Source organism: Mixophyes fleayi, chromosome 5 (assembly GCF_038048845.1).
Source record: "Mixophyes fleayi isolate aMixFle1 chromosome 5, aMixFle1.hap1, whole genome shotgun sequence".
Taxonomy (NCBI): domain Eukaryota; kingdom Metazoa; phylum Chordata; class Amphibia; order Anura; family Limnodynastidae; genus Mixophyes; species Mixophyes fleayi.
The window spans coordinates 214,116,815-214,139,552 of NC_134406.1; the positions used below are offsets into that span (position 1 = coordinate 214,116,815).

General features: G+C 40.9%; 1 protein-coding gene across 7 annotated transcripts in view; it reads right to left on the reverse strand.

The window, feature by feature from the left end:
• SS18 (SS18 subunit of BAF chromatin remodeling complex) overlaps positions 1–22,738 on the reverse strand; it is a 50,106-nt gene that overhangs the window by 16,446 nt on the left and 10,922 nt on the right. For 5 of the 7 annotated variants that reach the window (XM_075213454.1, XM_075213453.1, XM_075213452.1 and 2 more), the window contains exons 1-2: positions 10,548–10,811; positions 826–902 (exon numbers count right to left, since the gene is read on the reverse strand). In XM_075213454.1, the coding sequence (XP_075069555.1) occupies positions 826–902; positions 10,548–10,616 (146 nt within the window). In that variant the 5' untranslated portion in view covers positions 10,617–10,811. Of the gene's footprint in view, positions 1–825; positions 903–10,547; positions 11,029–17,272; positions 17,390–22,738 lie in introns of those variants that run through there. The other 2 variants (XM_075213450.1, XM_075213448.1) reach the window with 2 other exon arrangements.

Here is a 22,738-nt window from a genome sequence, read left to right on the forward strand (position 1 = left end):
ATTTTATTTAGCATGTATACATAAATATCAGTTTCAAATAAATTCAGTAAAATATGTAAAAATATCTATAATATAAATAAATGTCTAGTGGCGTGTGTTAGTCTGTCTGTGTGGAAAAAATAAAACCAAGCTGCAGCGCCACCTGCTGGGCGGAGTTATACACTGACCTACTAAATTCTTAGTGTGTGTGGAAAAAAAAAATTCAGAAAAGGGCTGAAATTTGGTATACTAAGATGTTTTTACTTTGTTAATTTAATTTGTTAATTGTTAAAAGTGTTTATAAATATTTAAAAAAAAAAAAAAATATATATATATATATATATATATATATATATATATATATATATATATATATAATTTATATTTCTTGAAGGAGAAGTGACAGTGGGGAGTGGTTGGTGGTTGCCAGGGGTGACAGAGTGAGAGGAGTGTGATACTCAGGACCGCTGAGAGAGATCCCTGTGTCTGGATAGACATCTGGATAGATGTGGTGATAAAAATGAAGGATGAGGTGATGGAGAAGAATGATGAGGTGGTGACATGTGGACAAAACCACGTTAAAAGAGGGCGCTTACGTTGGGAAGTAACGCTCTTCCGCTGAGGAGACCTGGGCTATGGCCCAAATGCATGACAAGAACCTTTTTAACACCTTAAGTAGCTTGATTTGACTAGAATGCATGAGTATCATGCACGGGTTAACATTATATATATATATATATATATATATATATATATATATATATATATATACACACACACATACCCACCAATAAAAATAGATGCAGTACAGCAAGAAAAAAAATTTTGTTTTGTTTTATTACTCACTGCGAACATTCAGATGTCTTCCCTTTGTTTTGATAATCCATGATACACTGAATGAGATGGTTATTTTCATCCAACATCTGTAAAACAAACAAAAGTATTCTAACCGAAAGCAAATGGTGCAAAAAGTAGAAATTGACAAAAACTCCTAACTTAAGCAATGGCATAAAATACCCTTAAAAATGTACAGGATAGCAGAAAAATACTGGGTGTATAGTAAAGTAGGGCTCAACAGAATTTGTAGCAGCTAGAAGACACGCAACTTTTAAAAACACTCATGGTATTCGCCAATAGCTGACCATATATAGCCCTCCTCTTATATATTACTTTTCAATCCACATCATAACCATTCTCAATCCCATCTTTCATATCACACCTCTATCCCTCCTCAAGCCTATTCTTAGTTCCTTCGCCACACAAACCCATTCACCATCTTCATCAGTATTATGGCCCCCCTAATACCCATCAACATATCCTCTTCATCACTATCGCCATCCTGCCCCACCATTATAATCCTAATTAACTTATCTACTTAGTCATCAACCCCAAACTTCCTTTAATAACCTCTGCATCATTATTAACCCCTCCCACACGAACCAATCATCCTATATTTAACTCCCTCCCCTCTCAGAACCGCACTACTGCTACTCTGCATTTACTCCGATGGGAAGTGATAATACATCAGTTTCCCTTTAAGTACTGATGTGCCACCACTGAGCCTAAGACTCCTCGATCAATTTGTAATCTGCAAATTTGCTCTTTCCACAGACATACAACAAACCACACTCACCATCTATTTATATAGCACCACTAATTCTGCAGTGCTGTACAGAGAACACACTCACATCAGTTCTTGTCTTTTTTAAATTTCCTAACACACACAATTGACTAGGGTCAATTTGTTAGCAGCCAGTTAACCTACCAGTAGATTTTTGGAGTGTGGGAGGAAGCCCGAGCACTCAGAAGAAACCCACGCAAACACGGGGAGAACACACAAACTCCTCACAGATAAGGCCATGGTTGGGAATTGAACTCATGTCCTGATTCACACAGGTTTCCCAGGAGTTAGACACCATGGTTACATTTTTAGGCGACATTGCAAGTTGGGGTTGTCACGCATTTAGAGATACAGACCAGCACTCACAGAACTTATGAACGCAAAAAAACACTAGCTGAAGTACCAGGCATTGCACGGGTTTAAGTATTCAAATTATTAAGTTATCACCTTTTAAAAATTATTAGCAGCTCTTCCAACACCCCCATTAGGTGGCCACCCAGAGTCGTTTTTGTTTTTATATTAAATATCATCCAAATCCATCCAATATAAGGTCCAGAACAGGCTCCCTGGGTCAAAGATCTGCCCAGTGTACACCAACATAAGGTACAACTAGGACCCTAACCCCACCAAAACCTGGCCAGGATCCAAATGGAACACCACGTATTGGTTTCATCCAAATCTGTGCAGCGGTGTCCAAATGCATAAGCGGACAGGCACAGGCCTATGATTTTCATATAAGATATTAGCTGAAAACCTCTATAACACTCTCTCTGGATATGCCACACAGTGGGATCGGGATATGGACAACTTGAATACTGTTCAACAACTTGGCATAGATGATTAGACTTTAAAGATTCTCTTGATTACTGTTCCTTCTGGAGGGATGATTGTTATATCTAGTATTTATAGTGAATTAGAATATACAACCCTGTAACCGGCCAGATGCTGGTTAACCATTAGTACTCTAATTTAAACTTATTTATAGTATTGAAAGAAATTGGCTTTATTGTCAATATCTTGAGGACCTCACCTGTAATGTTCAAACATTTGAATAAAAAAATAAAATAAAAACAATAGTTTCAGGGGTATGCTTTGATAAAGCTCCCAGAGTAGACATTTTACTTTTTTATAGTAAAAGAATAAAAATAAATCTATATATTGATCAGTCACAACATTAAAACCACTGACAAGTGAAGTGAATAACATTGATTATCTTGTTACAATGACACCTGTCAATGGGTGGAATATATTAGGAAGCAAGTGAACAGTCAATTCTTGAAGTGTTCGAAGCAGGAAAAATGGGCAAGCGAAAGGATCTGAGAGTCTTTAACAAGTGCCAAATTATGATGGCTAGACTACTTTGTCAGAGTAAGATCTTGTGAGGTGCTCCTGGTATGCAGTGGTTAGTACCTACCAAAAGTGGTTGAAGGAAAAACTGGTGAATCAGCATGAGTCATGGGCACCCAAGGTTCAATGATGCTCCTGGGGAGTGAAGGCTAGCCTGTCTAGCCCAATCTCACAGAAGAACTATTGTAGAACAAACTGCTGAAAATATTAATACTGGCTATGATAGAAAGGTGTCAGAACACACAGTGCAACGCAGCTTCACATGTATGGGGCTGCGCAGCAGCAGACCAGTCAGAATGCCTATGCGGACCGCTGTACACCGCCAAAAGTGCCTACAATGGACACGTGGGCACCAGAAGTGGACCATGGAACAATGGAAGATGGTGGCCTGGTCTAATGAATCACGTTTTATTTTACATCATGTAGAACGTCGGGTGCATGCGAGTCATTTACCTGGGGAAGAGATGGCACCAGGATGCACTATGGGAAGAATGCAAGGCAGCAGAGGCAGTGTGATGCTCTGGGCAATGTTCTGTTGGGAAACCTTGGGTCCTGGCATAGATCTGGATGTTGCTTTGACACATACCACCCACCTAAACATTGTTGCAAACCAAGTACACCCTTTAATGACAACGGTACTCCCTGATGGCAGTGGCATCTTTCGGCAGGATTATGCGCCCTGCCACACTGCAAAAATTGTTTAGGAATGATTTTAGAAACATGACAAAGTTCCAGGTGTTGACTTGGCCTCCACATTCCCGAAATCTCAATACGATCAAGCATCTGTGGGATGTGCTGGAAAAGCCATGGAGGCCTCACCTCGCAACTTACAGGATCTGCTGCTAACGTCATGGTGTCAGATACCACACAAAACTTCAGAGGTCTTGTAAGGTCCATGCATGGACGGATCAGAGCTGTTTTGATGGTAGGTGGGGAACTATACAATATTAAGCACATGGTTTTAAAGTTGTGGATGACTGGTGTATATAAAACACATAGTAGATATAGAGTCTATACACTCCATTTCCAGGCGTTTGCGATATAAAAGCATGAAAACGAGATGGAACACTTCAGAATTTTTCAACAAAACTGAAGACCTCTGTCAAAGAGCAGAAGACGAAGTAGAATTTCACCTTTGATCCAAAACACACACACCCCTAAGGCAACCAAAGAATGGCTTCAGAAAAGGAAGATCTGATTTATCTTGAACTGTATCAGGGAACAGTGGGATAGAACTGCCAAGTCCAGAGGGTATATTTACTAAACTGGTGGTTTGAAAAAGTGGAGATGTTGCCTATAGCAACAAGATTCTAGCTTTCATTTATTGCATTCTACAAAATGACAACTAGAACCTGATAATTTGTTATAGGCAACATGTAGACTTTTTCAAACCCGCAGTTTAGTAAATATACCACCAGGTGTGTGAAGTTGATATAGAACTATTCAAAAAAAGATTTGGTGCCATAATAAAAGCAAAGGGTGCTTCCACAAAATATTAGTTTAACGGTATGCAACTAGGGTCTAGAAGATTTTTTTTTTTTAACTTTCACTTCTTTTACTCAATCAATTCTCTTTGCTTTTCACTTGTATTTTGTTGGTTGCAAGGCTACATTAAACGTGGAGAAAAGGTTTGACAAGATTTATCTTGATTTCAGGCTTTACATCACAGACGCCTACACAGTAGGGGCGAGTATACACTTTATATTGTATGTATGCACAAACACAAATACAGTCATGGAGTTTTGAGAATGACAAGTATTGGTTTTCACAAAGTTTGCTGCCTCAGTGTTTAGACCTTTTTGTCAGATGTTACACTGAAGTAAAATTACAAGCATTTCATAAGTGTCCAGGGCTTTAATTGACAATTACATTAAGTTTATGCAAAGAGTCAATATTTGCAGTGTTGACCCGTCTTTTTGAAGACCTCTGCGATTCGCCCTGGCATGCTGTCAGCCAACTTCTGGGCCACATACTGACTGATGGGCGCCCATTCTTGCCTAATCAATGCTTGGAATTTGTCAGAATTTGTGGGTTTTTGTTTTTCCACCTGCCTCTTGATGACTGACCACAAGTTCTCAATGGGACTAAGGTCTGGGGAGTTTCCTGGCCATGGATCCAAAATTTTGATGTTTTGATCCCCGAGCCACTTAGTTATCACTTTTGCCTTATGGCAAGGTGCTCCATCATGCTGGAAAAGGCATTGTTCGCTCCCAAACTGTTCCTGGATGGTTGGGAAAAGTTGCCCTTGGAGGATGTTTTCATTCTTTATTCATGGCGGTGTTCTTAGGCAAAAATGTCAGTGAGCCCACTCCCTTGGCTGAGAAGCAAACCCAAACATGAATGGTCTCAGGATGCTTTACTGTTGGCTTGACACAGGACTGATGGTAGCGCTCACCTTTCCTTCTCCAGACAAGCGTTTTTTCCATATGCCCCAAACAATCTGAAAGGAGATTCATCAGAGAAAATGACTTTACCCCAGTCCTCAGCAGTAAAATACTTTTTGCAGAATATAAGTTTGTCCCTGGTGTTTTTCATGGAGAGACGTGGCTTCTTTGCTGGCCTTCTTGACACCAGGCTATTATTCATAAGTCTTCGCCTCACTGTGCGTGCAGTTGAACGCACACCCAAGCTCTGCACTGGTGGTGTCCCGATCCTGCAGCTGAATCAACTTTAGGAGACGTCCTGGCGCTTGCTGGACGTTCTTGGGTGCCCTGAAGTCTTCAAATATTGAACCTCTTTCCTTGAAGTTCTTAATGATCCAATAAATAGTTGATTTAGATACAATCGTACTAGCAGCAATATCCTTGCTTGTGAAGCCCTTTTTGTGCAAAGCAATGATGACTGCACGTTTCCTTGTAGCTAACCATGATTAAAAGAGGAAGAACAATGATTTCAAGCACCATCCTCCTTTTAAAGCTTCCAGTCTGTCATTCTAACTCAATCTGCATGACAGAGTAATCTCCAGCCTTGTCATCGTCAACACTCTCACCTGTATTAACGAGAGAATCACTGACCTGATGTCAGCTGGTACTTTTGTGGCAGGGCTGAAATGCAGTGGAAATTTTGTTTTTGGGATAAAGTTCATTGTCATGGCAAAGAGGGACTTTGGAATTAATTGCAATTCATCTGATCACTCTTCATGACATTCTGAAGTATATGCAAATTGCCATAAAAAAACCTGAGGCAGCAGACTTTGTGAAAAATATTATTTGTGTCATTCTCAAAACTTTTGGCCATGACTGTACATCACAAGGAATTATAAGAGGTGCAAAAATTGTGATACATACTTTTGTTGTATACATGCACAGCACAGAAATGTGTGTTAAAGCAGAAAAATCTATACGAGTGTCCAGTTTGGAAAATGTAAGTACACCCTGCTTCTATATCAAAGAAAATCATTTGCATCAAGAGTTGCTATTCAAGCTCACATCATTTGTTCATCTGAAAGTGCCACCACCTCTGTATAAAAGTAGAAACTTTGGCAAGTCGGTCTGGAACAGTCAGGTTTGCGTTAACACTATGCCAAGGAGAAAATGATCTCCAAGTGGCAACTACTGCTACTCAGTCTAGCAGCAGTTCTAAGGCCATTTACAAACAATTTTAAGACCCATCATTATACATTGAGAGTTTATCTACAAGTGACAACCACTGAAGACAACTGAAAGTCTTTCCTACTAGCAAATGCACCTAGAGAGAAGATCATGTGATACATTAAAAAAAATAAAAAAAAAAAATGGATCACAAAAACAGACTAGCTGATTATACAATGATGATAAAAAAAATCATTGTATAGCTTAGGTTTGAACCAATGTTTGGCGAAAACCAAACACATATCACCATATCATCCTCATATGAACTGTGAAGCATGGTGGTGGAGGATTGAAGATTCAGGGCTACATTTTCTGAAGTGCGGGTTTGAAAAAGTGAAAATGTTGCCTATAGCAAACGGATTCTAGTTATCATTTATTTAGTGCATTGTACAAAATGAAAGATAGAATCTGATTGGTTCCTATAACCAACATCTACACTTTTTCAAACCTGCAGTTTCGTAAATACCCCCTTGGGGTTGTTTTGTAGCCACATGACTTCCATGCCTCACAATCATCGAGTTCACCGTTAATTGCTCTTTATACCAGAGTATTCTAATGGAAACTGTAAGGCTATCTGTGGAACAACTGAAGCTAGGCCATAACTGGATCATTCCACCAGGCAATAATTCTAAGCACATCAGCAAATCTACAACTGAATGGCTGAAAATGAAAACAATCAATGTTTTACAACAGCCAAGCAAAAGTCCAGATCTCAACCTAACTGAGATGCTGCTGTGGACCTTGAGAGCTGTGTATAAATGAATTGCCTTCAAGCATCAATGAGCTGAAATAGTATTGTAAGGAGTGCATCACAATTGTTGAAATTTGATGTAAGAGTGTTTTCTTTGAGTTTCAATTACTTCAGACTATTTAATGTACTCTACCACCACTACACATTGCTTCACATTGGCTAATCTTGTGTTGAAATTTTAGGACTTGGTGAGGTCTAGATGATTGCCAAATATGTGCAGAGATGTTTAAAAAAATGGATTTGAAAGAGGTGTACTTTTACACATGCTTGTATATGCTTTACTAAACAGATAATGAAAACAAAACCTGTTCTACATAAAAGGTATGTTTCCCCTTCAACAATATTTAAAGTATTACAATTTATTTATATTGTACCAACAGCACTGTCATTCTGATAGGAGCATGACATATATGAAAGAAAACTTGATGATAAACATTATATAGGCATCTGCCCCAATGAAGCTTACAGTCTAAGCAAACGGGAGAAATTATGTACACAAGGCACAACTACTATTAGACTAGACCAGTGGTTCCCAAACTTTTGCAGTTCACGGCACCCTTAGAGTCTCCACTTTTTTAAGGCACCCCTCCAAAATAATTACTGAGCAGTCCTGTTTTAGAAGTAGTTGGGTCAAAAAATTGTAATAAGTATTTAGGTCACGACAAAAATACCTATTTAGTTGTATGCAAAAATGCCCCTCTGCATCCAGGCACTCTGCCCCCTCCTCTGCCCTCTCTCACGCTGCCCCCTGTCCCCCTCCTCTGCCCTCTGTCACGCTGTCCCCTCTGCAACGCTGCCCCATCCGCTGCCACACTGTCCCCCTCCGCTGCCACCATCCTTTTTACTCTGCCCCACGCCAGACATAAAAAAAAAAAAAAAAAAAAGAGAAGACAGAAACTTACCAATCAGCGCGGCGCCAGGACCCAGCAGCCTCCTCTCTCCCGCAGCTGTCACTGAATATAGACGTCACGGGAGAGAGGAGGCTGCTGGGTCCCGGCGCCGCGCTGATTGGTAAGTTTCTGTCTTCTCTTTTTTTTTTATGTCTGGCTCGCGGCACCCCAGTGACAGCGCCGCGGCACCCCTGGGAGCCGCGGCGGACACTTTGGGAACCGCCAGACTAGACTGCAATGCCCTGAGCTAGAGAGATACCTTAATGGAATTTTTGCATTTAACAAGCACCTTGATTCCTTCAGAAAGGCAAACAAGTACTCAGCAGTTGCCCATTGTCTTCTGTGGCTACCCTGGAGAAAGCACTGGCCACAACTGGGAGACAGAGTACAGAGAATAACTGCATGAAACAGGTTAGCTGATAAACTAGTAGCAAAACAAAAATGCTAGGCAGAAGGAGATCAAAACTTAAGGATATGGAATTTGATTTGGGAACAATAGTGCAAGTTAGAGCAGCAGAAGAGGGCCAATGTGTGTAGTTTATCGGTCTGAAGGAAGCATTTTCTATAGATTGAAGTGGGTGCAGAGAGGTAGTCCAACCAGTAGAATTTCCACAATCAAGTTTTTTGATCAGTTACAGTACTGTAATTTCTTTTTGCTTTGAAGTTCAGAAAATTGTGGAATCTGGAACATCAGAACAATACTGACCATTTATTAACTTCCATGAACTAAACCTGAAAAATTACTACGGTGGAAGTTGTACTCACCACCACCAGGCTAAGATGCAATGGATATTCCATTAAAAGCTATTACATTAGTTAAAAATCAAATTACATACTCAACCAATGTTCTATAGTGTGTCTTTAATTTCCAATATAGGGAAAATTAACACATTGCAATTTATTGTTTTTAATCCTTTAGCCTCCTTAATCTATAACTATTTGTACTGCTGAGATAAATCATCCTTTTTTTATATTGACACTTTCAATATTAATTGCACATAGTGTCACAGATAAGCCATCAACGAAAGGGTGCTGTCAACCTATCATGACAAGGTGGCTGTCTAATGACTTAACTGCTATTTTGTGCAAAGGGTATATCGTCATGAGCTGTTTTTTCAAAGATAAGGTGCAGTGCTGCTTACAAGACAAGACAAGCCAAGCCAAGAAGTACCAGCCATACCAAATGTATAGGATGCTTACCCAACGCAGAGGCCCCCGCTCACGGATAGGATGCTAACTCAACGCACAGAGGCCCCGGCTCACGGATAGGATGCTAACTCAACGCACAGAGGCCCCGGCTCACGGATAGGATGCTAACCCAACGCACAGAGGCCCCGGCTCACGGATAGGATGCTAACCTAACGCACAGAGGCCCAGGCTCACGGATAGGATGCTAACCCAACGCACAGAGGCCCCCGCTCACGGATAGGATGCTAACCCAACGCACAGAGGCCCCCGCTCACGGATAGGATGCTAACCCAACGCACAGAGGCCCCCGCTCACGGATAGGATGCTAACCCAACGCACAGAGGCCCCCGCTCACGGATAGGATGCTAACCCAACGCACAGAGGCCCCCGCTCACGGATAGGATGCTAACCCAACGCACAGAGGCCCCCGCTCACGGATAGGATGCTAACCCAACGCACAGAGGCCCCCGCTCACGGATAGGATGCTAACCCAACGCACAGAGGCCCCCGCTCACGGATAGGATGCTAACCCAACGCACAGAGGCCCCCGCTCACGGATAGGATGCTAACCCAACGCACAGAGGCCCCCGCTCACGGATAGGATGCTAACCCAACGCACAGAGGCCCCCGCTCACGGATAGGATGCTAACCCAATGCACAGAGGCCCCTGCTCACGGATAGGATGCTAACCCAACGCACAGAGGCCCCCGTTCACGGATAGGATGCTAACCCAACGCACAGAGGCCCCCGTTCACGGATAGGATGCTAACCCAATGCACAGAGGCCCCTGCTCACGGATAGGATGCTAACCCAACGCACAGAGGCCCCTGCTCACGGATAGGATACTAACCCAACGCAATGCACACAGTCACCTGCTGACGGATAGGACGCTAAGGCAAAGCAGACGTACGGACAAGCATCATCCATTCCAAAATAAACACATGTCAAACACTACCATATTAACATGGTTAAGCTGCAATCTCACAATCACACACACAAGCTCAGTGACAGTCGTACCAAATTAAAAAATATTTCTAATAATATATACACACATGGATTTGCACGTAAATGGAACAGATGTTGGATATAATCACGGAAAAAATAGGTCAAGTTAGGCTAACAAGAAGGCAGAGGAGAAGGACACCATCATTTGATGGCAGTAACCATGTTTCTTTTGTTACCTTCTGTATAGCGGCGGGAGTAATCTCGCCTTTTCCCCGCTGCCTGGGAGCTGCAAAGGCCACGGACATGTCGCTGGAGAGCGGGGGTAAAACGCAGGCGGGAGAAAGACCGAGCAAATAACAGTTTGAAACCGAAGACCTCCCTGGATGTGAAACGACTGGAATAGAGCACCTTCACCGCGCGTAGACACAGCCAGAGACCCGGACCGGACCAACTGCTACTATGTCAGGGGGGTCCAGTGAGACCCTTTAAACCTGTCTCATCTACAGAAACAAAATACACAGAGCTTCAGCGAATAGCACATACAATTCTAAATACTTAAGAGCCCGATACAACTGAACAGGTAAATTATCACCCAGAACAATAATTAATCTCTCAGAAACAAATCAAACACCCCTCTGACGACAAATGGGGAGTCTCGCTGTGAGGGGATCCCATAATCCTTTGTGCCATGAGCAACGCGTAAAGACTTGGTACGTTCCGACATAGGGGGCGCGTAATAAATAAAATATATTGTAATAAATAAGATATATCACTTGGTGTCATATTTATCATTAACACGATATACGTATTATGGTAATAATGTATTTATAACCGGGTTTATCACTAACAGATCGCACTGCAATATGTCATCTTCGCTCAGCTTCCTCTCTGAGAACCTTTGCTACCTAAAATCACGCAGGCGATATATTTAGAACAAAGCCATTTGTTATTAAAATCACTATTTTATAAGCATTATCTGGTTCTTAATCGTTAACATTGACATGCGTTGTCAGTGAGAGTTATATGATACAATAGTATACACAGGAGTACATTATGGGGGAATAATAGAGCTCCCCTGCATTACGTGCACTATGGACTAGTCCCAAGTGAAGAGAAAGAAGTTTGAACTGAATGGTTACATGATTGTGACTATTTGTCTTCGTTTTTAGGGATCACATTACGGAAGTAAAAGACTTTGGTCTTACGAAAAATGGCCGCCGTGATGTCGGTTATCACGTGGTAGCAATGTTTGTGATAGTTGTAGCTTGTGATCAGCTGCAGACAGTGTGGTGTTGCTAGTTATATTGCTGATCAAGTCAGCGTTACTACTTGGTTTCTCCCTTCACGATCAAACGAGGTTTGGAAAGCGCTCGTTTCTGGGGAATAACGTTATTTTTTCTTGATAAGGTTGTCGTGTCATATTGTTTTTGTTAGAGATTTTCTCTTGTTTTATAAAGGGGTTATTGTATTTGTATTTTACGTCCGTTATACAGAGAAACATAAACTTTATTTTAATAACTTTTAAAGTTAGTGCAAGTCCATTAATTTACCTACAAATACAGCTGTAATCCCGAATGTATCTTTAGTACATATGTGATCTTTTTAAATTTGAAAGACTGATAACGCTGTAAATTTAAGCATTAAAACCATAAGGACAAAAAGAAATGTTTAAAACCTTTCTTCTACCCTGACTGCAGTGAACTATGATTACCCTCTCAGGAATGTAGGTGTAAATGCAACCAAAACATATTTATCAAGGGTGCAATTAATAAACATTTGTGGTCAAGGAATTACTATTAAATATCAAACTTCCCACATATGAGATACATCTCCTTCCTGATACCAGAACGTGATCTCTCAGAGAGACGAATCTTCGGAAATACAGTACTTTCTCAGAGCCTGTTGCCAGAAACGAAACAGCAAGTCTCATCACAGTGTTTGTGTAGTTTTCTGTGCAGAAGTATTTGTCAGCCCAAAAAGCCCACCGCTCAGCCTACTGAATAGTTTGCGGATTTCATTTCTGGAAAAATGAGAACAATGAGGAATTATATGCCATGCAAGGGTTTAAGAGAGCCAGACCACAGACAAAGATCTGGAGGGCATTAGGCTTGGTATATCTGCCTGAGGGTCATTGGGTTCTCTCTGTGATCCTGGTGGATCATCTCACAGTGAGTCAGGGGAAATCCAAGATCCCAGTACATTTAAAGGAGAAACTGTGAATGTCCTCCTCAAACATATTAATAGAACCAGCACCATTGTCTCCAATATTAACATATAAGCAGGGTGTTCCAAGTGAATGGGGTTATTAAAAATCTCATTAATAAGAAATGAGTAGAGCCAGACACACGTTCACCCAATCACCAGAGATTTGATTGTATGTGTTCTTTTCAGGAGAGGCTTCAAAAGGTGGTGATCAGTGTCTAAAATAGATGCTTTGTTGGTAATGGTCAATAATTTTAATTGGATTTTGGAGGACACAGGGAGTCAGTGTAGGGATTTGTAAAGTGGTGTACCAGAGGACGATAAGTCTTGCAGCATTTAGGATAGATTGAAGTGGGAATATATGGGTATAGGGAAGGCCAAATAGCAGGAGGTTGCAGTCTTCATAGTCTTTATTATTCTCAAGCAGTAAAGAGTATTCGTACATGTATTGTACCTTGTGTGGCACCTTTTCCTGGGTGCCTTAATGTCTAATCCCTTTGAGTCTTTACAAGAAGTCTCACTAAAGTGTCTCACACTTGAGGTGTTGTTTCTGGTAGCAATTACGTCTACCGGACGAGTGGGGGAATTACATCCCCAATGTTGTATGGGGTCATTTCTAAATACCTATACATGGTGGTGTTACAAACTAATCCTACTTTCCTACCAAAGCTAATTTAAACTTTTCATATAAATCAGGATATCATACTTCCCTCTCTCTGCCCATGACCCATTAATAAGGAGGAAAGATTACATACACTGGATCCTGTCAGCACAATTTCGATTTAACTCTCCAGAATGAAGGGGTTAAGAAAAATTGATCTATTGATTCATTAGAGTGTTAATAGTGCACTGCTACTTGTCGTCTGTAGCTGGTGCACTATAGTGTGGTGGATCCTCACATGTTGTTCCAAGCCCTTTGCAGAATGCCCTCCAAAACCTAGCCATGAACTGGACCCCTTTATCGGAGGCAATCTCCAATGGAAATCATGCAGTGGAAAGACCACTTTGGTGAAGATATGGGAGAGTTGGAGTGCGTCAACTTTGAGTGTATAGGCCCTACTTGAGTCGGGAGATAACTTCTGTTGTGCCCAGGGAGTCAATGTGTCCTTAGGTGTCCCCTGTTTGGTTAAGGTAGTAATAGGGCTAACAACTATTTGGGAAACTATGGATTAAACTGTCTGTGTAATTGCTAAACTCCATGAATCTCTGTATTACTTTGATCCCTCTGGGCATTGGCCAAACAAGCAGAGCAGAGAGCTTATCGGTTCCATATCCATGCTATGTGCTGAAATGATGAGACTCAGGACGCTCACGCCAGACTGGTTGAAGGAACACTTCTCCATCTTGGCACATAGATATTTATTCAAGAGCCTCTGTAATATATCTTTCACGTAGTTGTATATTTCCTGGAGAAAATTAGGGTGCAATCCAGGTATATGAAGACTAATGTCTGCTGCAGGTCCCTAAAGACGGAATTCACATATGCTTATAAAAGGGATGGTGTATTGCATCAGCCGAATGGCATGCGCTAATATTCGTAGTGCCCACCCTTCATGATGAATGCCATCTTCCATTCATCACCCTCACGTACGTGGAGCAGGTTATAAGCCTGTCACAGGTCAAGTTTGGAGAAGACGGTGGTCTGTCAGATCCAATCAAAGAAGTCAGAGATCGGTGGGTACAGCTTCTTGATAGTGATTTTGTTGAGCCCTCGATATTTAATGCAGGGTTTTGGGGAACTGTCTTTCTTCACACTTAATGGGGACCTGGTGGAAAATGTATGATCCTCTGATTTCTGCAAGTTGCCGGATATCGGAGACTTTGCACTGAAAATTTAAAGCGGCAATGGTTTGTAAAGGCAAACTTGAGAAGTTTCCTTTTCTCTTAATCTCAACAGCACTCAAGTGCTTCCTTAGCCATCAGCCTAAAATGCAGTATTCTAGGCAGTATGTTTCCAGTACTTCTAGATAACCTTTCTGTCTGTTACACACATTCCAGATAGTTTGTGTATGAATGAAACTCAATGGCTGGTTGCCAAAGAATTGTCAAAGACAGCAGTCAGGGAACTCCAGCAAACCTATACACCATAGTCGTGATGCACTGGATAGCTGGAGAACAGTTACCAATTAGGGTCAGTATTAATGAAAGAGGTTTGGTTCACAGTGAAGTTTGAGAATATACCGGATAACTTGGAACTGAATAACAGCCTTGATCAAGCTTAATATCAAAGACTAAGTACTCAGGATAACTTGGAACTTAACAGCCGCAGTCAGGATTAATTACAAAAATTCGATACACAGGAACTCAGTGGTTGCAGTAGTCGGGGTTAAAGCTAAAAGTTTGATACACATGATAACTTGGAACTTAATACTTACTGTGAGCAGGGTCCAAGCCTTCCCATGCCTCTTACATCATAGCCCTTGCAAGATAGATCAGAGAGATCAATGCACAGGCTTATAAGAGTAATGGATGTGAGGTGCCTGTAAATTCTAAAAGTGCATTCTACAAGGGCGGTGGCAAGCTTCTACCCACAAAGTTATTGAACATAATTTCACTTGCACTGTGGCTGATGTGGAGTTGATAAGAAATTAAGATACCGGTAATTATTTTTAAATTCCTTGAGATACTAAATGGCAGCCCAATCTTCCCAGATTTATTGTCTGTTTATATTTTTCAGGAATAGCTTGGGAAGTTTCTCAAAGACACCATGCAAAGGAAGAGTCCAACTTCATATGTTCCGGGGAGGGCCTTCCTTTTCCTGTCCCTACGCAGCTGATTAGGGAGTTAATCCATTCATTATAGCTGCCATGGAGCATCTCAAGAAATTGAGATGGTAATAATTATCTAAACTCCATTAACCTGTGAATAATAGCCTTGGATGACTATTATTCACAGGTTAATGGATTATTCAGTCCTTGTTCTTCTACTCCGAATATGTCACTTTTTTCTGCGAAAATTAGAAGGAATGTTCATTTAGGATAGACAAGTACTATCTTGTCTTATGAACATAGTTTGTATTACATTCACCTTTGTGGCCTAGGTTATGGATTTTAAAAAGGCATTTTGAAGGTAATGATGTCATTCGTATTTACCCCAATATTTCAAATGGCGGGAGAGACCATCCAGTCAGGACCCAGTTTGAGTTTCACAATGAACAAGAATTATGAAGACTAAGGGCTAGATTTACTAAGCTGCGGGTTTGAAAAAGTGGGGATGTTGCCTATAGCAACCAATCAGATTCTAGCTTTCATTTATTTAGTACCTTCTACAAAATGATAGCTGGAATCTGATTGGTTGCTATAGGCAACATTCCCCACTTTTTCAAACCCGCAGCTTAGTAAATCTAGCCCTAAATGTGAGCCTTGAAAAATTGCTGGTTTCAAGAGTGGCTTTCCAAAGTTGAATCATAGTAGGCACGGGGACTAATGCTGAGTGTGGATGCCAATATGCAGATTTGGGTACATCTTTACACTTGTGACGCCTTACGAGTGAAGAGGCGGGTGACCTCTCTCCAAAAACAGTAAGGGAGTGTTTGCATAATTGTGACTGAAGCAGACCTGCAAAGAGATACAGATATGCCTATCACTTGTATGTGCCTGAGGGCTAATGCAAAGACACATTGATTGTGATGACAGTTGCCATCACTAGCTAGCTACTTTTGAATAGCTGGTTGTGGCTTTACTTCTGAAGCCGATAATGCTTTCTTTAATGCTTGTGCTTATATTTACATGATTTTGTGGATATTTTTTTATAAATTTTGTTCCTTTCATTCTACATGAGAAGAAAAGATTATACCTGCTGTATGAAGAGGTATTTTTTATTTAAATCAAATATAATAACAAATGCATCTCCTTATCAAAACAAATGTTAAAATTATTTTTCTTATGCTTATGACACGGTTATGTGTATCTAAAGTGCGCCTGATATAAACTTGGTGCAGAGCTGGGTGCAACTTAGCATATGCACGTAAATTTTCTATTTTCTATGCATCTTTTGAGCTCTGCTTTTGACGCATATGTGTCTAACTCAGCATAACATATTTAATGTCACTGCCAGGACAGAACGGTGCCTAGAGCTGTTCTTAGACCAAACTGAAGGAAGTCTAAAAGTTACAGGAAAATGAGACCTAAAGTCTCTGTCTTTTTACTCAATGATATGAATGTGATATGATTATAGAAGTAACAGATTTCCTGCTGTGTCAAAAGGGGCTGTTTGCCACATACTGTTACAGAAGAGCCTAAGGGCTAGATTTACTAAACTGCGGGTTTGAAAAAGTGGGGATGTTTCCTATAGCAACCAATCAGATTCTAGCTATCATTTTGTAAGAGGTACTAAATAAATGAAAGCTAGAATCTGATTGGTTGCTATAGGAAACATCCCCACTTTTTTAAACCCGCAGCTTAGTAAATCTAGCCCTAAGAGTTTCCCTGGTAATCTGCATGCTCCAGCTACAGACAGGGTTAAGCTTTCACACTCTTCCACATACAGAGCACAGGAACACAGTTGGGTCACCTGGGTGTAAGCAATTAAGGGTTCAGCTAGTTTGTGCTTGGGAGGAAATATAAATAGCTGCTTTGTGTTGTGGGTGGCGTGACCTATGCCAGCAGGTGACCAGTGAGGGGACTGTATGTCTAGCTAGCAGCAATGTCACATGGCTTTGTAAATACTTTTGTTTGATTGAATTGCTGAAATTACAAGAGTTGCTGTATTTTCCATCCTGACAACCCTGAATTAACTACAGCAAAGTAGTTCAGCATACCTGTGTCAGCACCGTTTGCTTGGTGTGCCTTGCACACTGCTTTTCAACATTCTTTTATTGTAAGATGCAGGGTGAAATATAAACTTTTCTCCAACTCGGTCTGCAGAGCTGGGTGCTCTGAAATAAAAAAAAAAAAGAAAATGATTAATATAGTGCCAAAATATTATTCAACGCTTTACAAAAAAAATTATTATAATTCACATCAGTAGAGCTTCCAGTCTAAATTCTTTACCACATACACATTATAGTATAGTCAATTCTGTCCAAGGACAATTTACCTACCATTATATTGTTGGATTTTGGGAGGAAACTGGAGCACTTAGAAAAAAAATACACTCTCCAATTTAGAAGAGGGAAAGTATCAGTAATCAGCGAAGCTTTAAACCTAGACCATGACACATTATGTCTCCACAGCATCCTTCTGATTCAGTTAAAAAAGAACAGTTCACCCTGAAATTGCTCCTGATAGCTTAAAAATTCAGTAATAGTGGTCTTCGATATTCAATTAAAAAAATCTTTGCTGGGAGATTCTTCAATAGATGGGTACATGAACCTTGTTTGTGTGACAAGATAGTTTTCGAAATAACCCACTGAGGACGCCACAACCAGTGGTGAAATACATTTTGATTCACTTGCACACCCCGCGGATTACCCAGGACACAGTTTGACCTATCTAATTATTTAACGTCATTACTAATATACATTTTTTTTCACTATATATATTTCTTCCTACATACCACATATTATTTTGTATGTACAGTACATCTATTACTATATTTCCATAACTATTTATTTAAATTTCTTCTAGTCTAGTCTTCCTTACATCTGTGTATTAAATTCTATAATGATTTTACAGCATATACTTATTCTGTATTGCCATATGTTCATTCACATATCCAGCACTTTAATATGCAACATAATTCACTACTAATAATACTTTTTGTATTTCTCCTTACCCTATCTCTACCACTAACTTACACTTTTACACTACCCTCAGTTTCATCTTTCTATCCTCTCATTTTATCTCATTTTTATCTTGGTTCATCTTGTCTTATCTATTCTACTACTCATATCATCATCATCATTTAACACCAGCATATTCTGTAGTGGTTTCCAATTGAGAACAAACACAGTAATAAAACAACACTGGGTGATACAGACAGAGAGGAAAGAGGGCCCTGCTTGCAAGCTTACAATCTATAGGTATGACTGGATCACTATTAAATAACGTTTGGTAAAAAAAAATATTTAAAGCAAATAGTGCAGGGCACTTATTTATGTAATTGCACATGCACTTAATTTTTATATTGTGTATATTGTGAGATAGGAAATCGTTATCTCTGCGACCAGGGTAGAAAAGTTGTTTTTTTCTGTTTAACCTTGCTATAGGATATGCCTATTTCTGATGTATATATCTGATACAATGAGCCTGTGTTTCCAAAGCCTTTGGTGTATTGTGATGTGGGGAAGTGGTTTGTTTGGGGTTTTTTGTTGTTCTGTGGAAATGTGTATTCGGCGACTGTCTGAAGTATTCATGCCAGTCAGACCTTTTGACTTGCTAGTGAGTCTCCTGCCTCTGAAATAAGATCCAGGAAATCACAGCAAGGTTTTTAAGAATTGCATAGCTAAGTATAAATATTAGTGGCTTTGCAATGCATGTAAATCCATGTTTGTGTAAATAGAGTACATCCCGATTCTAAAAATAGACTATTTCGGAACTGTATAAAAGATGAGCTGTGTGATCATGTAAGTGTTCTTCTGATTTCAAAATCTGACTTGATCACTGGTACCTCAAACCAGTGTGAGCAAATAAACCATCTTGCTTCAAAGACCTGCATGGAAACATCTTCAATATTGCTGTATTCCTGTGATCTACAGATTAGACCCTAAATCTAATCCGTTCTCCGGCTGTCTCCGAGGTTTGGACCCAAGCATTTCCAGTACCACCACTCTGCCTGCTACCCAGCATCCCTGGGCAATGTGATAGGCCAGGGGGGATCCATTTACAGCAACCCGGATCCATAGAAAGAGGTCCGGGTACCAGCCCAGGTACACCAGCAACGAGATACGCTAGCAGCGTCATTTACCCAGAAGAAACACGGTACTGGATGCCAGTAAGGAGTCCAGTGGTGGCAGCTCGTGTAAGCCCCTCCTACTGCGGCAAGAGGGTACATTTGGGATAACGAAAGGGAACGGTGGCAAAGTAAGCCCAGCCGGTTCCCAGCAACAACAGACAGGGTGGCATAGGCGGTCCATCCTGTCACAATAGGACACCGTGAGCTTGATACATGTGAATTAATTCCACATATTGCATATTGGTCGTTAGATTGCAAAGGTAAAAAGTGCTTACTGCAAAATATGATCCGGTCACAGAGCAATGTTGTTTAGAAGGTCAGAGAGTTGTTGTCCTGTGTGAACTGTGTAAAGGGTGGTAATAGGGTACCCTAGGGAGGTTAAATGTTAGGATTGCAGCTATTGATAAGCCTTTAGAGCAGAGCTAGTAGAGGTCTTCACCTTTAGCAGCCGCCTTTGTTATAGAACTATACATTCACCGGTACTCAGATGCCCCCAGGACTTATCTCTATGGCAGTAGAGGCTTATCAGGGTAACCGTGGCTAGGAACAAGGTAGTTGGAAGACTGGAGGAGTCCGGGACCGGACTTGGGTCATGGGGCCGTGGCCAGAGGAAAGGTCAAAGAACAGGCCGAAAGTCATGGCTGACAGCAAACAAACTGGTCCAAAGTTCAGGCAGAGATCAGGGTCATAGGCAAAGAAGCGGTATCCAATATCGAGGCAGAGGTCACAACGAGGAATCAATCAGAATGTCAGGAAACAAGTAGAAAAGGGAATCAGCAGGTCAGCAACTCACAGGCAGCAGACGCTATAACCGTCAGGGAGGCTAAGCCCTCCCTGCCTTAAATACATAGAAGGGACAATGAATAATTGGCAGGCATTGGTGGGAGAATTGGCCCCTGCAGGAGACTAATTAAAAACTGGTATAGCGCACGCGCCCGGCTGCCAGCTGGCCGGGTCGCGGCGGTGATAAGAAGAGTGTCCCGGCTGTCATCATGGTGACGGCCGGGACGAAAACTGGAAGCGACGCCCCGGTCGTCATGACGACGGCCGGGGCGCGTCTAAGGGGTGGTGCCACGCCGCTGTGGCTTGTAACAGTTAAAGAGGATGCTTGAGAAATTTTATAAGCTTGTCTGAAGATGTGGATTGTCAGAGAACTCTTAAAGGTTTGAAGACTAGAGAAACATCTTATTGTGCAAGGGCATTCCACAAAATGATTGCAGCCTGAAAAAAAAGTCTTGTAACCTGTAATGGGAGCAGGTAACAATTGTGGATGAGAGACGCAGATCGTGTGCAGAATGGAGGTGCTAGTTTGGCAATTTTTGTAGATGACACTAAACTTTGTAAGGTAATAAAATAAGAATATGATGTAGTACATGCCCTTGTGTTTCTAACTCCCATTGTCCTATAGATTGTAAGCTTGCGAGCAGGGTTCTCTTACCTCTCTGTCTGTATGTATTACCCAGTATTGTTTTATCAATGTTTGTTCCCAATTGTAAAGCGCTACGGAATTTGCCGGCGCTATATAAATAAATGTTGATGATGATGATGAATATGCAAGGCAAGATAGTGTAATTTTGCTACTATATAAATTGTTGGTAAGATCTCATCTTGAATACGGGGCACAGCTCTGGACACCACGCTATAGAAAAGACATTTTGGAACTTGAAAGGGTTTAAACAAGGGTGACAAAATTGCTAAAGCATATGGAGTCATTAAGTTAAGAGAAAAGGTTAGCCAGTTTAGGCATGTTTACTTTAGAAAAGAGGCGTCTGAGAGGGGATATGATTACTATGTACAAATACATTAAGGGTCAATACAGAGAACTTTCATGAGAAATTTTACCTCAAGGACACACCGTCATCCCCTAAGGTTAGAGGAGAGGAAGTTTCACAACCAGCAAAGGATAGTGTTCTTTACAGTAAGAGCATTAAAGGTATAGAATTCACTGCTAGGGAAGGTCGTGATGGCAGATTCAATTGATATGTTTATGAAAGAGTTAGGACAACTTTTTAGCGGAAAAGGACATCAGGGGTTACGACCGTTAATTAAAATGAAGGATATTAGTGAATCCAGGAAGACATAGGACTGCAATATTGGGTCAGGAGGGATTTTTTTACCCAATTTAAATAGATTGTGGTTGATTCATCTGGATCAATTTCAAATATAAGAAATTCTAGCTTGTCTGGTAATCACTTGATCTATTTCTGAATCTAAATCTGGCCACATGTTATATTGTATATGAACACAGCATCCCACCCTTGTTGTTGCACAACTATTCTATCCTGTGCCGTTTTTAATTATTTTTCTCCCTCTTTGCTTTGTGCACTTCTTTACAACATCCTTGTATTTTGTATACACTTTATCTACTTATTCTTCTTTTCCTGATATGAAACACTCGTTTAACATAGTTGATCCTCTGGACCTAGCTCAGTTTCAACTGCCTCCTGTTGCTGGGTACCCTCGTGGAGCACATTCAGCACTGTGGTCAGCAGTTTCTGTTCAGTGAGAGTCAGTTGAAAGGAAAAAGTTGACAATCCTGGAAGGTATATACTTTTATTTTTTTATTTTATTTCTGCTGGTATAAGGACTTACCTTGTTCCTAGAGAGGATCTGGAAAGTCTTGGTGTCTGTTACATATGGATTGTCCCATCTGAACAAGGGGTGGGTGGCTCCCCAGTGCCTTTCTCTACGACTTAAGGTAATAGAAGCGGTAAGGTTGGCATTTTAAATTCGAAAACCATCCGCCATACCTGTTGCATGCGGATGAGATACAGATATACACAGGAGGGTAATAGGCTGCAGGATGATGAAGCGCTGAGGTCCTTATGAGCTGGAAGCCCTGGAGCAGGATCAGAGGTGATGTGCAACGATCTGCAGCGTGGTTGCTGAATCCAACAAATAACGAGCTGGAAGCAATAAACAGGAGCCAGAGGAGGAGACGTCCTAACAGGTAAGGAGACCTGAAGATCTGGCACCTTAGTAGGAAGGTAGGTGCTTTAAATAGAAAGGGCTGACAGGCAATTAGCCAATCAAGTGAATGCAGGAAGTTTTGAAAAGATCAGGTGTGCACATTCTCAGTTCAGACTAGCAAGTGAATGCAAAGAGTGAAAACCAAGGGTATGAACAGTGACCAGAATGAATGGTTTACTTTTGCGATGGGTGACAGATATTTAGATTTTAGTTACTTCAGTCTTTATCCTATTTTTCTTTCTCACCATCCTTACAGAGCCTGTGTAACAAGACTAGTAAAATGCATATACATGGCTACCATTTGACCTCTCAACAGCTCTCCGAAAATATAAAAGGTACTGAGGGACCATCAGGACCACTTCAGAAAATATGGAATTGCAGTTTTGCAGTATCTGGACAATATGCTGGTAATAGGAAAGTG